General features: G+C 38.2%; 2 protein-coding genes across 7 annotated transcripts in view; one reads left to right on the top strand and one right to left on the bottom strand.

Moving 5' to 3' along the window:
* Nucleotides 1-8,914, top strand: part of fmnl1b (formin-like 1b) — a 35,568-nt gene extending 26,654 nt beyond the window's left edge. Inside the window, exons 19-27 of one of the 3 annotated variants that reach the window (XM_051418010.1) lie at nucleotides 355-423; nucleotides 1,991-2,071; nucleotides 2,202-2,331; nucleotides 3,820-3,980; nucleotides 4,106-4,207; nucleotides 4,361-4,453; nucleotides 5,866-5,980; nucleotides 6,548-6,627; nucleotides 8,216-8,314. In XM_051418010.1, coding sequence (XP_051273970.1) covers nucleotides 355-423; nucleotides 1,991-2,071; nucleotides 2,202-2,331; nucleotides 3,820-3,980; nucleotides 4,106-4,207; nucleotides 4,361-4,453; nucleotides 5,866-5,980; nucleotides 6,548-6,627; nucleotides 8,216-8,221 — 837 coding nt within the window. In that variant the 3' untranslated portion in view covers nucleotides 8,222-8,314. Of the gene's footprint in view, nucleotides 1-354; nucleotides 424-1,990; nucleotides 2,072-2,201; nucleotides 2,332-3,819; nucleotides 3,981-4,105; nucleotides 4,208-4,360; nucleotides 4,454-5,865; nucleotides 5,981-6,547; nucleotides 6,640-8,215 lie in introns of those variants that run through there. The other 2 variants (XM_051418008.1, XM_051418009.1) reach the window with 2 other exon arrangements.
* On the bottom strand, nucleotides 5,262-12,994 carry LOC127373488 (keratin, type II cytoskeletal 1-like). 4 transcript variants are annotated; one of them, XM_051418013.1, is made up of 4 exons: nucleotides 12,811-12,994; nucleotides 7,058-12,021; nucleotides 6,483-6,727; nucleotides 5,262-6,146 (listed from the first exon to the last, which is right to left on the bottom strand). In XM_051418013.1, exon 2 carries the CDS (start codon nucleotides 11,879-11,881, stop codon nucleotides 10,907-10,909), a length of 975 nt encoding a protein of 324 aa, XP_051273973.1. In that variant the 5' UTR covers nucleotides 11,882-12,021; nucleotides 12,811-12,994; the 3' UTR covers nucleotides 5,262-6,146; nucleotides 6,483-6,727; nucleotides 7,058-10,906. The 4 variants fall into 4 exon arrangements, with proteins under 4 accessions (XP_051273973.1, XP_051273972.1, XP_051273974.1 ...); XM_051418012.1 differs by having other exon boundaries at nucleotides 5,262-6,727; nucleotides 7,058-7,173; nucleotides 8,174-12,021; XM_051418014.1 differs by having other exon boundaries at nucleotides 5,262-6,727; nucleotides 7,058-8,338; nucleotides 10,825-12,021.
* Between the last annotated feature and the right edge of the window lie 764 nt (nucleotides 12,995-13,758).

Genomic DNA, 13,758 nt, shown 5'->3' with positions numbered 1-13,758 from the left:
TTCAGCTGGATTCTGTTGCTTGAACTGTATTTTAAATAAGAGACCAGTGGTTCCCAACCTGGGGGTCGCCAAAGCTTCACGTGGGGTCACAACGCCTTCTTGATTTTAAGGCGTGCTAGAAAACAAAACAAAATATACACAGTAGACCTATATTTCAGCATTTGGTTCACTTCTGTGAAGAACAAAAGCTTAAATATGGTATTGGCAGTAATGAAAGATATTGAAATTTGAATACATTTAAACCGAAGAGCCCTGAATGAGAGTTATTCATGACAGGCTGTTGTAATCTTATACAGCTTAGATCTGAGTCCAGAAACAAATAATAATCTCAACCTTTCCAACTCTTTCTGACAGCAACTGAATGCCCTCATCGCCGCCTCGATGTCGATCAAATCTTCCAGAAAGCTGAAGAAAATCCTCGAGGTGAGTCTAGAACCGTCTATTAACAACCCCCAGCTGCTGTGTGAGTAATGTTAGAGATTGCACTTTAACTCTGACTCTGCATTATGCCTCTATGAGCGATACAGAGTCATTTGTGAAATTGCACAGTTGGGTGCTAATTGCAAAGGCTGGAAGTTGAATAACCCTTTTAATGGGAATCTGAGTGCATAAAAACCAACTCTGTATTGTAGAGTTCAGTTGTGTAATAATTGCAGTAGTGATTGCAGCCAATTTCAAGTCTGTATTTAAGTATTTTACCAGTATTTAAAGGTTATATATATAAAATTCACTTGCTCGATGTCGCACTAGCATCACCTAAACAATAGATTCTACAGCCAACCAGACTCCATAGATAAAACCAGTCATTTTACCAAGCAATTAATCATAAAACTAACCAAAACTGTCTTTGTTAGTCTTTCCACAGTATTTACAACAATCACCAACTCCGATTTGGTCGAAATAAACCATTAATTCTCAGTGTTAGATGAGAAAACGGGCTGCTATGGCTTAGCGTTAGTTAACCCAGTCAGTATGTATGTGAACTAAAAGTGCTTCTTTTTTGCCAGAAGTAAATTAAAACTTAAACCTTGGTAACAAATGCAGCCGTCAAAGTACGTCCACTAAACATGCTTGTTTTTGCTCAGCTCCCTACAGAGATAGACCTTTATTTTAATCAGAAACAGCCGTAATATCACTATCACTCTCCACCAGAGACAAAAACAGTAAATTTACCTCACAGATCATCGTAACTGCATTCAAAGTGGACAGAAACTAAATAAAACTCAACAAAACCTTTCCTACTTTTCCAACAATCACCAACTCTGGTTTGGTGCAAATAAATCCTTAATTCACCAACGTAGATGATAAAAACAGCAGTTTCAGTCGGAGCAGACCGGCTATGGAAACAAACCACAGAGAGGCTGCGATACAACACAGGCAGAGGGTTTTATTGCTCTTTATGTGATGACTTAAGGGCTAAACCTAGTAAAAAGTTGTTCTTCTTTAGTGATTTTTTTTTCTGGTTGAATAGTTAGAAAATACTTCTTTAGGAAGGAAACTTTTGGGGCAAATTTTATTTATAGTTTGAGACAGAAATGAGATAAAGTTCTTCATTTAAAATATAATGTTTTATGTGACATTCCTTTTTTAATTTTTTTTATTGGGATATAAGCGGGACACACAGATACAAGATCTCCAATCTAAATGCCCACCTGGAGTACTTTTGGTAAAACTTTATGAACCTCCTGCCAGAAAGAACTTTAATAATGGGCAGGACCAGAATATATGACCCACACTGGCTCCGGCAGCTGGACAATGTGGAGCAATAAGTCTTCTGAAGAGGAGTAATGAAGAACCTCATGAGGTTTTTCTAACAAAAACTCTCTTTATAAAGCTGAACATTAAGCTTTTGCATCGTCACTCACAGAAATCGTCTCATTGGTCGCCCTGTATATTCATGTACATGTACACTTCAGCAGTGGTTTCGGTGTCTTATACTTTATGGGCAGATTTTGATGCTGTAGTGTCTGACTCTGTTTCTAATTTAAAGATCATCTTGGCGTTTGGAAACTACATGAACAGCAGCAAACGAGGGGCAGCATACGGCTTCCGCCTGCAGAGTTTAGATTTGGTGAGTACAAAGTGCATTTAAACTCCACAGTGTGTCTATTTTCTTTGTACTACAACCACGAAACAGCTTTTTATGACTAGTATTGACGATTTCTATTAGTAATCCAATCATTTTCTGTCCCGTTTCTTAGCTGTTAGACACCAAATCTACCGACCGTAAGCAGACGTTGCTGCACTTCATCGCCAGTATCATCCAGGAGAAATACCCGGAGGTCCAGTCCTTCTACACAGAGCTGCACTTCCTGGACAAGGCGGCGCTGGGTGAGCACATGAAGTGTTGAGGTGCAGCAGCAGTAGATTGTAGTGCCCCCCCTCCTTCTGGAAGTTATCATCCCCAGTCTCTGCAGCAGTAAAAAGATTTACGTCTTCAGTAGGAACGAATGTTCTTGGGGCTGAGCCACAGAGCAGAAAATGTTGGTTTTGGTCTTTTCATAGGATTTGTTGACAGTCAGTCATATAGAATAACACCAGGTTTTTCCTTTAATGGCAATATGACAGATTTGAGTGAAATTATTCAGCACAAAATAAAGGAAAAGCTAAATATGGCAGAAATCATGTACATTCTTTAACATCAGTATTTAAGCCAGTTGTGTCCTGTATTAAACTGAATGGATTTATGGGTCGTACATTCAGTCACAGTGGCAGATGTGAGTGTGTTTGAAATGTTAATGAGGAGTTACGACAGCAGGAAGATCACTTTGTTCATCAGTTTTCCTTTGTGCGGGTTATCTTTCCTCTCACCCCCGACACCACAGCGTGACCTTTAAATCAGCATTAATACCACATAATATAATTACTGTAACGTCGGTGTGAGGGAGCGAGCCCGCAGGCGCCAGGAGGATTTACAAAAAGAAGTTTTAATTTGCCCAAAAATGAAAGAAATATTTTACAAAATGTGCAACAAAAGAATAAATAAGTATAAAAATAAAATAAAAAGAACAAACAGAACTGTACTTGTAATAAACTTATTGGTACTGTTTATATATATTCTACCCATACCTTCTATATTCCACCTGCTTACTCAACCATTTACATCTCATTATGTCTATTATTATTATTATTATATTACCTGTTTATGAGCTACAACCTGTTCTCATTACGTACATAGACACTGTACACTTACTGTCCACCTGTGCACCAGAATTTTATTTGATATTTATTTTAGCTGCTGCACCATTTTGTTTTAGGTTTTAGATGTTGAATTTTAACAAAAATATGAATCACTCTACAGGATGTTCACAGGATCTTAAAAAGTCTAAAAATCCTTTTTTCTTAAATCTGATTTTAAATCTGATTAATTCTTTTATTCTTGTCATCTTTTAAAATATTCTTTATTTAAAATGTTTAGTTAATGTTCCTTGTATAATGTTACATTTCTCAGTCTCACTTTTAAATGTGTTTTGGGGATGAATACATTTTGGTCTGACACAGAACCAATACTGATTTTCCTTCATATCCTTTGTACTTTCTTTGCCAATATGGATGTAAAATAGGTCTTAACATGCATTCATAAAGTTCTTAAAAAGGTCATGAATGGTATTTTAAAAGGTTAAAACCTGCAGAAACCCTGTCTAAAGAAATAAATTAAGCTTTTAGGAGGTCAAGCTATTTGTCTGTTTGCTGATGTGAATATAATTAACTATTAATTTTAAACTATAAAGAAACCTAAGGTGCGTGCGGCTGCAGGTGAGCAATGATAGAAAACGTTAAATTGAAGCCCTATTTTTTGCCTTTTTGCCTTTGTCGTAGTGTCTCTGGACAGCATCCTGCAGGACGTGCGCGCTCTGGAGAGAGGCATGGAGGTGACCAGGAGGGAGTTCTCTGTAGAAAAAGACAACCCGGTGCTGCAGACGTTCCTCAGCAACACGGAGCTGCTCCACTCGCTCATAGCTGACGGAAAAACTGCCCAGGTCAGCTTTAATTACCCCAAAAATAAACCTTAAGCACATGAGATGTTCTTACTTCGAGAAGACAATGGTCATATATTCCTACACTTTATTTGGGTCACGAGTTGAAGATCTTCTCTCTCTTCCAGGATGTGTACGACTCGGCTGTGGAGTACTTCGGAGAGAACTCTAAAACCACTCCACCCTCCGTGTTCTTCCCTGTTTTTGTCAGGTTCATCAAAGCGTACAAGGTCAGATAACGCAGGTTTTATTGACTGCTGGGCATGAATGAACGGACAGATGTCTGCTTCTCTGATAAGCAGCTTTTACTGTATACTCGATACCTGACCTTCAGACGTAGATAAGAAGATACTGAAACAGTGGTGTTTTTTTTCTTCTGACAGCAAGCTGAGCAGGAGAACGAGCAGAGGAAGAAACACGTCCTGAACTGCGAAACGCCGTCAACTCCACCTAAACCTGAAGTCACTGGGAACAAGGTAACACAATACACTACAAGCAGCAACAGAAAACAACAAACAAGCTCGACTTCTCTCAGTAGCGGCCACTGAGGTGCCTCCTGCCAACTGCTAATAGAACCTGTTTACTGCGACGTAGATCTTATTTGGATAGTTTTGTCCAGAATTTTTATTGGTTATAACAACACTGTGCTCACCAAATTAAAGGGGAACTTCAATATTTTTCTCCCTGGACTTTATTCTCCAATGTTTATGTGTCTAAGTGACTAATAGGACAATTTTTGAAGTTGGTCCAGTATTGCGGCAGAGCACTGCAGCCGGCAGCCGAGAAACTGGCTGCAACTGTGTCCTTTGGGGGAATTGTGTACAGTCAAAGTACATCCATTTTTGGCACTGATCGGCTCAGTGTGACATTATGAAAAGGATCCCTATAAAGATAGACCTGTAGTTTAACTAGAAACAGACGTTATATCCTTCTGTTCAAAGCTACCAGACTCCACTGAAAAAAACTGTCATTTTACCTCGCAGATATCGTAACACATTTTATTGAAACTTAACTGAACAAAAAGAAACTGCATTAAATTTCAAGTCCTCATTTGAAACTAAGTACTTAACCTGTATTTAAAGGTTATGTGTACAAAACTCACTCGCCACTAGATGTCGCACTAGAGCACCAGCATCTCAGACCAGAACAACGGGCACTACAGCCAACCAAACTCCATAAACAAAAGCGGTCATTTTAAACTTTACCCTTTTAAACTGGAGAGAAACCAAATAAAACTCAACAAAACCATCTTTCCACAGTCTGTCCAACAATCACCAACTCTGGTTTGGTCAAAATAAACCTTTAATTCACAGAGATAGAACATAAAATAGGCGGAAAATGTGTTGCTTCTGTGTAACGTTCAAAGTACCTCTGCACTTACCTTTACAAAAAAAAGAAAAACAACCTGCTCCCCAGTGTCCCCAACAACAGATTTCTGTGTACAGTTAAATAATATAATATGTAGAAATTAGCACAACAAGGTAAATGTGGTCCGGTCCAAGATGGCTGTAAGTGAAGGCTCAGACTGAAACACACAAGTGAAAGTGACTCACAGAAGTATTAATACACACACGCTGACTGAGGCCGAAGCAAATCAACTTGGCTAAGCTGCAGGTTTGTTTACAACCTGTCTGATTGTCTGACTGCTCGTATTTCCCGTCCTGTGCTGTGTTATTATTACCCTCCGGGGGGGAGTCTGTCACATGCTGTACAGATTGTAAAGCACTGTGAGGGGCATTTATGAGTTCGAATCTGAGCGATATAAATAAAACTGGATGTTTCTTCTTATGAGTAGTAGCCGAGTCAAAAGTCCCAAAATAAGATCCGAGCTGTTAGAAAGCGGAATGATTCTTTTAAAGGTTTGACATCGACGCGTTTGATGTTTCAGGTTCCTGTCACGTCCAAACTGCCTCAGATGGATCTGATAGCGGAGCTGAAGAGGAGGCAGGTGTCTCCTCTGGTGAGGGAGGGGAAGGATGGAGCCATCGAGGACATCATCACAGGTACCCAGCGCCCCAGGGGAACACACACACACACACACACACACACACACACACACACTCACAGTCTGTTACAGTAACTTTACTGCAGTGGTTCCCAACCTGGGGGTCGGGACTCCCACTAGGGGTCACCAAAGCTTCATGGTGGGTTGCGAGGCCTTCTTGATTTCTAAGGGGTGTAAGAAAACTTTGTGATTGTTAAAATGATTTATAGATTAAAAAAAAATAGATAATAAAGACAGAAAATTGTATTTTAAGATCCCGGAAATATTATAAGCTAAGCTAACCACATTGTTACGTCCAGCTCTGTATGAAATGAATAGACATGATATCTTTTCATCTCACTTTCAGAATGAAATAATAATAAATAATGTTTATTCCCCTAAATGTCAAACAATTCCATAAAAAGGGAACTCTGACTGTAACCTGCCTCCTTTCCTTATTCAAACTGCAGTAAACATTTCATCCTGTTCACTCTTTTAAGCTTTTTTCCTTAACTTCTCACTTTCATTTGTCCTTGCTTCTCTTGTTTGTCTCTTCCTGTCCCTGCTGTCTCTCTGGTGTCTTCAGCTCTAAAGTCCGTGCCCTTCACGGCTCGTTCTGCCAAACGTTCCTCTCGTCTCTTCTGCGACTCCGTCTTCAGCGACGAGGTGACTCCTTAAAATCCCTCGGTGCTCCGTGGGTGTGTTTGTCTTCCACTCTGCTGGTGTTTCCTTACAGGGAACAGAAGCTGCTGCTCTCTCAGTGCACCTGAAACACATTCAACAACACTCACATCTTTGTCTTTTATTGGGGGGAACATCATATTACAGACTGACACATGATTATTCATTAACAATATTCTGGTACAGCTCATTTAATGTTCTGTATTTATTTATATGTAGCACAAAAATACCACTTTCTCTGGTCACTATGTGTTATAAAACATCAGATGTAGCCTCTAATCTCAGTTGCAGGCAGACAGACAGTAAATAATAAAGTGCACAGATATTATTATTGTCTCCTATATAATATTCTCACTATAATGCAAATTTAAAAGTCACTGTCTGCTCATGAAAGAGGATTCTGGGAGCTGTTTACCGTCTTTATGCGCTGCGACAGAGAGTTTCCTCCAGAGACGTCGGGGTCTCTCTTCCAGCTCATTTCAAACTGTCGGCTCCTTTCATCCCTTTTTAAAAGCGGCACATTCATTGTTACTGAAAGTACAACAACAAAAAGTATTTCAAACTCAACGGCAAATTACTCAGATTTATTTTTGATTTAACACCGATACAGTTCTGAGGCATCTTTTATAAAACTGTTCTTAGATTTATTCGTGAATTAGCCTTAACATCATTTCAGTGTTCTTACATTTGATTTGTAAAAAAGATATGGTAGCATAAAAATCTTTGTTTACGCAGGTTCTCAGAGGCCCAACTTTAGCTTTTGAGCTATAAATCTGAAATGAACTTCCCCGTATGCAATCCTAGCACAAAGAAGCACCCTAGCACCCATGTTTATGTGACGTTTTTTGCATAAAACAGTAGATTTGTGTTGTGTTTTGGCCTTTCGTTCACCCTTCCCTTGGGGCCTGAAAATACAAACTTTTGAAACCGGTTTCCATAGCGCGATCCTCTGGAAATGCTGCCCTTACAGTCTCCATGTAAACTATTGAGGTTTTCAGCTAAATAAATAATACATTTGGTTGCTTTATGCTCAAAAGTCACTCTGAGTAACAACCCCACTAAAAAGTCTGTAGAAACATCTTCTCTTCCTGTTTATAGGCGTCCATCACGGTGATGCACACTGCCCCAAAAAGACACACAAGAAGCGTCTGTAAAGTGTTGGTCTGATTAGCAGTGGCTGTGAATATTTCTGCTGTGTGTACATCCTAACAACGCACAAGCGGTGACTCTTGGCATAGAGCTACATACGCCTCAAGTAACTGAATTAATTCCAAACAAGTAACCAGTATCACCTTCAATTTCTCATGTTAATAAACCAAAATTAAGTGAGTTAACCCCCTCTATGAGACTTCCACAAGATATTACATTACACATTATACTACAATATTGTGCTGCAGCATTATATGAAAAACAGCTCCAGACTAAAAGGGGGCGTCCACAAACTTTTGGCTACATTGCATATTTAAAAAGGGTTTATGACTCTAAACTGAAGCTTAATGTTACAGCATAGATGTTTTGATGTATACATTACCAGGTAGTTCCTCAGTGTGTGTGTGTGTGTGTTTGTCTTCAGATTTAAGGAACCAGCCGTACAGACGGACAGACGCCGGCCGACGCAGCGCCAAGTGGAAACCGGGACAACAGCTCCACGTGTCCTCAGACATCTCGCTCTGAAAGCTACAGACCAGACTGAAAGCTAGAAAAGCACAAAAGATTAGACGTTTAAACTCACTGTGGCAACGAGCTCGCTCTCTCGCATGTTTGAGAATGCAGAGGTGAAAATGTTTCCAACAGACACAAACACCAATCTGAACAACTGAACACGGTCTGATACAGCGAGGCACCTTTCTGAATAAAGTATGAAGCTGGATGATTGTAGAAACGCTCTGTGATTTGAATAATCGAATGTTAAAGAGAGTGAATATTAGCAGCACTTGATGCTAACGACACTGGATGTCTGCTGAGCTCGTTAAGACAATTACATGGAAGAGTGCTTCATTAACGCGGCTCAGAGCGAGAAGTGACTCGAACGACGGACGGACCGCTCGTAAATCATTTTGATAGCTTTCTTAAAAATGCATTTTAAAAAAAGACGTGATTTTTAATTGGTTTTATTTTAAATAGAATATTAATCACCATCTCTTTGTCCTCCAGTAGGTCTCTCAAAATTTAGATTTGTAATATATTTAAATTATTTTTAATACTGAAGTGTACGAATGAGGAACTTCTACTCTGCTTCTGCATTTCAACAAATAAAACATTTTATACCGTTTGTGATTCACTGTCTTCTTGCTTTTTAGGGTCATTTGTACGACGTAATCAGGAGTCTGGAGTAATGGATTACATGTAACTGAGTTAAGTAATCAGGATACAAACAGGGTAACTAATACAAGAGTGCAGTTACAGAAAAACAAAGGTAAAAAATATAATAAGCAGGATTACAATTTTTCTTAAAAATACTCTGAGCAAAGGATACTTTTGTGTATTTGGTCATAAACCCGAGTTTAAATTTAAATGTTGTCCTCAAGGTGGCGCTAGAGGAAAATCAGAGGATCAACAGAGACAATAGGATCCATCGTCAGGCTTGGCGAGTAACAGATTACATGTAGTAAGTTACGTAATCAGGATACAAAAAAAGTAACTAATCCTTTTGTTCCAGAAAAAATATTAGTTACATTTTGTAAAAAATAAGAGGGTGTATGACATTTAGCATAAAATATGCTAATTTTAAAAAAAATCAGTCATTTCTAAAATAAACAATAAGCTAAATAAAAAATTTAACTACGTTTATTGAACCACATTTTATATTCAATATTCCTGTTTTCACTACAGTCGTTAACTGCTGCAGTAAGTCTTGGTCACTGTGTAACAAACATATTTTAGTTTAAAACTTTTATTCTGAAGGTCAAAGGAAGTCTTATTTGTTCTCTTCAAGGTTTAATAATATGTTCACATTTATTTCCACATTAATCTGTTTTTAGTTGAAAGATAATCTTCTGTTTTATGATTTTATCATAAAATTACGACTTTATTCTTATATCAAGATTATATTTTATAAAATTGGATGTACACAAAACTTAAATTTTTTATGCAATTAAAACTAATAATTTGACTTTTCTTGTAAAATTATGACCTTATTTTTGCAATTTTCTCATAATGTTACAGCTACGGTGTAAAACGTCCTGTAGTATCTGTACAATCCAGATTCGAACAGTTTCTGTAATTAAAAGATAAACACACACCTGCTGATTCTGAATGACAGATTCCTGAATATGTTTCTTTGGTCTTTAGAAATGAGTCAATTATAAACCTGTGTGTGTTTTAAAGGACCATCTGTTAGGACAACGTCCAACTTTGAGTTTTAGAATTAATTTCCATCAAAAATGTCAAACTGTTTGCCAGGTGTTGGAAGGAGAATAAAATAACTTTTTGCTTCAAATAAAGAGGCGGCAGACAACAGATGCAGACGAGAGGAGGAATCTCATGAGGAACAGCTCATAAAAACACTAGAATCACAACTTAGAGAGCGAGTTGAGAAGAAACCAGTGCTTCATATCTGAGAGTTAAACACTGAACATGAAGTTTAAACCCTCGATGGTGTATTTTTTTACTCTTTAGGGAGTTTGGAGTTTATAAAATTGTGGCAGCTTCTATGCTTGTCACCTTTGCGCTCTGCAGATCTTTAAAAATCGATCAAAACGGCAGCTCTCAGGAGAAAAAGTTCTCTCTCATGAGGCCAATTATTCATCTACAGTCAGTGTTTACTGTCCTACTCACATCTAATGTGGAAAAATAAAGTTAACACTGATGATTCAACAGGGATTGGAGCTGAAAGTCCTTAAATGGATTAAATCTAATCATTTTTAATCAACAAATTAATTGATTAAAGCTCCTCGAATATGATGAACACTTATATTATCACATATTGTAGTTAACTGATTATTATTGATATATTGGACAAAATGAGGCATTTAAATACATCAGCTCTGGGACATTATAGCAGTTTTTTACTGAAGGTATCCTTTAACCCACTAAAATGAGTTCAAGTCTGGTGTATTTTAAACCACTAGATCAATACTTCTAAATATTGAATGTGTTCGCTGTAACTAATTCCCATATATTAACTTCTACACTGTAAAACTTAACTTAACTAGTACAATTAACTTAATTTACCCAAGTTACCTTAACAGACTTTGTTTTTAATGAGTTATTAATAGTTTTAAAAAAGGTATTCTGAGTCCAGTTCTTGGTTTACTGATGTTGTTCAGGGTTTCCTCAATAAAACCAAAAGTTTTTCCACTTCTGTTCTCGTCGTCTCCACTTCCTCTGTGATGTTCTTGCTTAGTCTCGCTGCTTCTTCAACACTGGAAACAAACTGTGGCAGATCTGCGGCGCTCTGAGAGTCCCTGAGAGTTTCCTCCATCGTGGCGACAGAAGCCAGCGTCTTCGCGGTTTGTCCAGCGACACTGCGCACGACGTCACTGGAGGCCATTTTGTCACAAAGAGCTTTGATTGTCTTCAGCTCTTCCACCAGCAGTTTGAAGGCTTTACTGAAATCTCCAGTTTTCTGCATCACGTTCACCTTCATTTTTTTACAGTCTGAATTTTTGGCTGCACGCACCATTTCTCCCACCATATTCACAACAACCTTCGTAGTGCACAAAGCACCAAAAGCACCACCAAACGCACCGCCTGCTGCTCCAACCGCCCCTCCAAAAATACCACCGATTGCACTACCAGTTGCAAGGCCGATGGCGAACGATGCTACGTTGCTGACGACGGCATCAACTCGGCTACCTGTTGCTTCAACTGCAGCTCCGACTGTGCTGCCGACAGCGCCGCCGAGTGCTCCCCCAGCCGCACCACCTAATACGCTGCCGACAACGCCAACAGTTGCACCGATTGCCTTAATATCATCATCACAGAACCGGCTGACAGTTACTGCGCCAATAGCCCCAAATGCCCCGAATACTCCACCCGAAAGGCCTCCACCAGTTGCACCAGTAACTCCTCCGAAGAGGGAGCACAGACTGTGGAACGCCGTACTCCCAGAAACTGGCATTTCATGAAGTTGAGCAGCTCTGAAGCTTTCTGAAGTGGTCTGAAGGGAATTTTTATGTTGACTGTAGAGTTTTATGAAAGATGTCAAACTTGCGATGAGTTCGTCTTTTGGATCAGCTGAAGTGCTGAACGCTCTGTAGTCCACAGAGCCGCCTTCAAAATCAAATAAGTTTTCCATTTTTGAGTTCTTCTTCCACAGAAAATCCACCTGAAACTGATGCTGAAGTCTTTTACTTGATGAAAGTTGAGTGTTTGGTTGTTTAAGATCCACAAATCGAAGGTAAATTCCCGTTAATGCTGAAGTTCTCACTTTTCTGCCTGCATATGAAAAACAGAAGAGCTTTTAAAACTTCCTGGTCTATTATTAGGCAATCTGAATACTAAACAGTAATTTTGATGTTATGTTAGATATTTACAAGCTTTTACAATTTAAAAACCTATTAATTTAATTTGCATTCAACCTTAAACCTCTAATAACTGATATTTTTGGCCACTTGGGGGCAGCAGAACAAGAATACTGAATGTAAATCCAATATTCACTCACCTTTAGCTCTGTTTTAATGCCTAACTACTATAAAAAGGGAAATGTCTGGCTCCACTATGTTCACCAGTTAGTCGCTTTCGATGAAATAAATTAATTTCTTCTTTAAAAGACAGAATAAAAGTGTCAATGTCAGTTATATATTTGATATCTGTTTTTAATGCATCATCTGAATGCAAATGTAATTAATTCCTCTATAATGGATTATTAAAACTTATTAATTCATTAAAGCATTTTAATTTAACAGAATAATGGTACAATTTATTCTGCTGGCACACTCAGGTCTCCATACAAACTGTATGTGTATATGTGTATAAAATGGGCGTTACTGTTTTTCACATGTGCAGCTTTTCCAGTTTGGGAAGTTTACAACCTGAACAAGTTCTCACATGCCAGCAATGACATTAAAATCACAACCAGCTCCTACAACAGGTTCCAGTCTTGGAGAGTATGACAAAATGCAACTTAAATAGACATAAAATGTATAAGAAATGAAGTATAAATCGTACATGCAGTGAGTGCAGTTTGAACAGCCGTTTCAGATCACAGTGTGTGTTTGTACTTACAGTCGGTCGTCTGTTCCACCGTCTGCTGTTGTTTTACTGATTCTTTGGTTTTTCCTGAATACACAGACGTAGGTGAACTAACTACTGTACGGTCTGATCTGTTCAGAGGAGTAAAGAACAGGAAGCGGAGGAGTGAGGGCAGGAGGGTGGAGCTGATTACTCAGTTTCACTTCCAGGTGCCTCTAGGGGAAAAACACAACCCATCAAAAAGGACTGTCAAACTGCTCCGTTTGTTTTACTGGCACAACAAATAAATGAGACTGTAAATCTGTGCACGCTACAGGAAACACATTGCATGTTGCAACACATGTTTTTTTCTTGATTTCCTGTCCTGTTTATCTCTCCCGCCCTCAGAGTTAACCCGACCTGCAGGATGGGAACCAATCTAACGCAGTCTGATACAACGCAGGTCGTTTTTATTTTGTTTACAGCAATGAGGGTGGACTAAATAACAGAAACACCTCTTTCTAAAACAGTTTCAACTAAAATTTGACATTAATGTTCACCATATTTCATAATAGTCATTGTACCTGCTACATTAATAAATACATTCTAAAAATGTCCAAATCTTTAAATTTTTTAATTGAAGTTTAGCCGATCACTTAATCTAAAATGTGGCCATAACAGATCATTAAATTCATTTATTTTTAAACACTATTTTTTTAATTAATCTAAATAAATGTGTTTAAATTGACACCAAACTGCCACAAATCTACAGTTAAGAGTTGGGCGTCAGACTGGAGAATATTTCTAAACCTGTAAAAATAAATCAACATAAACAAGTTAAAGAGGAAACCTGTGCAGCTATAAAAGTTAACAAGATAAAAAAAATAATAATAATCCACCAATTCAGATTATATTAAATATTTCTGTGTTGAAATCAAATAATAATCAAAACAAACTCAAAGCAACAAATCTAATATTTAATAAAACACAAACCGGTTCAGT

The sequence above is a fragment of the Dicentrarchus labrax genome, unplaced genomic scaffold (genome assembly GCF_905237075.1).
Source record: "Dicentrarchus labrax unplaced genomic scaffold, dlabrax2021, whole genome shotgun sequence".
Taxonomy (NCBI): Eukaryota; Metazoa; Chordata; class Actinopteri; family Moronidae; genus Dicentrarchus; species Dicentrarchus labrax.
This window is presented reverse-complemented; position numbering and strand designations above follow the sequence as displayed.

Coding starts and splice junctions, on each gene's coding strand:
- LOC127373488 (XM_051418011.1), bottom strand. CDS start 11,881: ATGGAAAACTTATTTGATTTTGAAGGCGGCTCTGTGGACTACAGAGCG.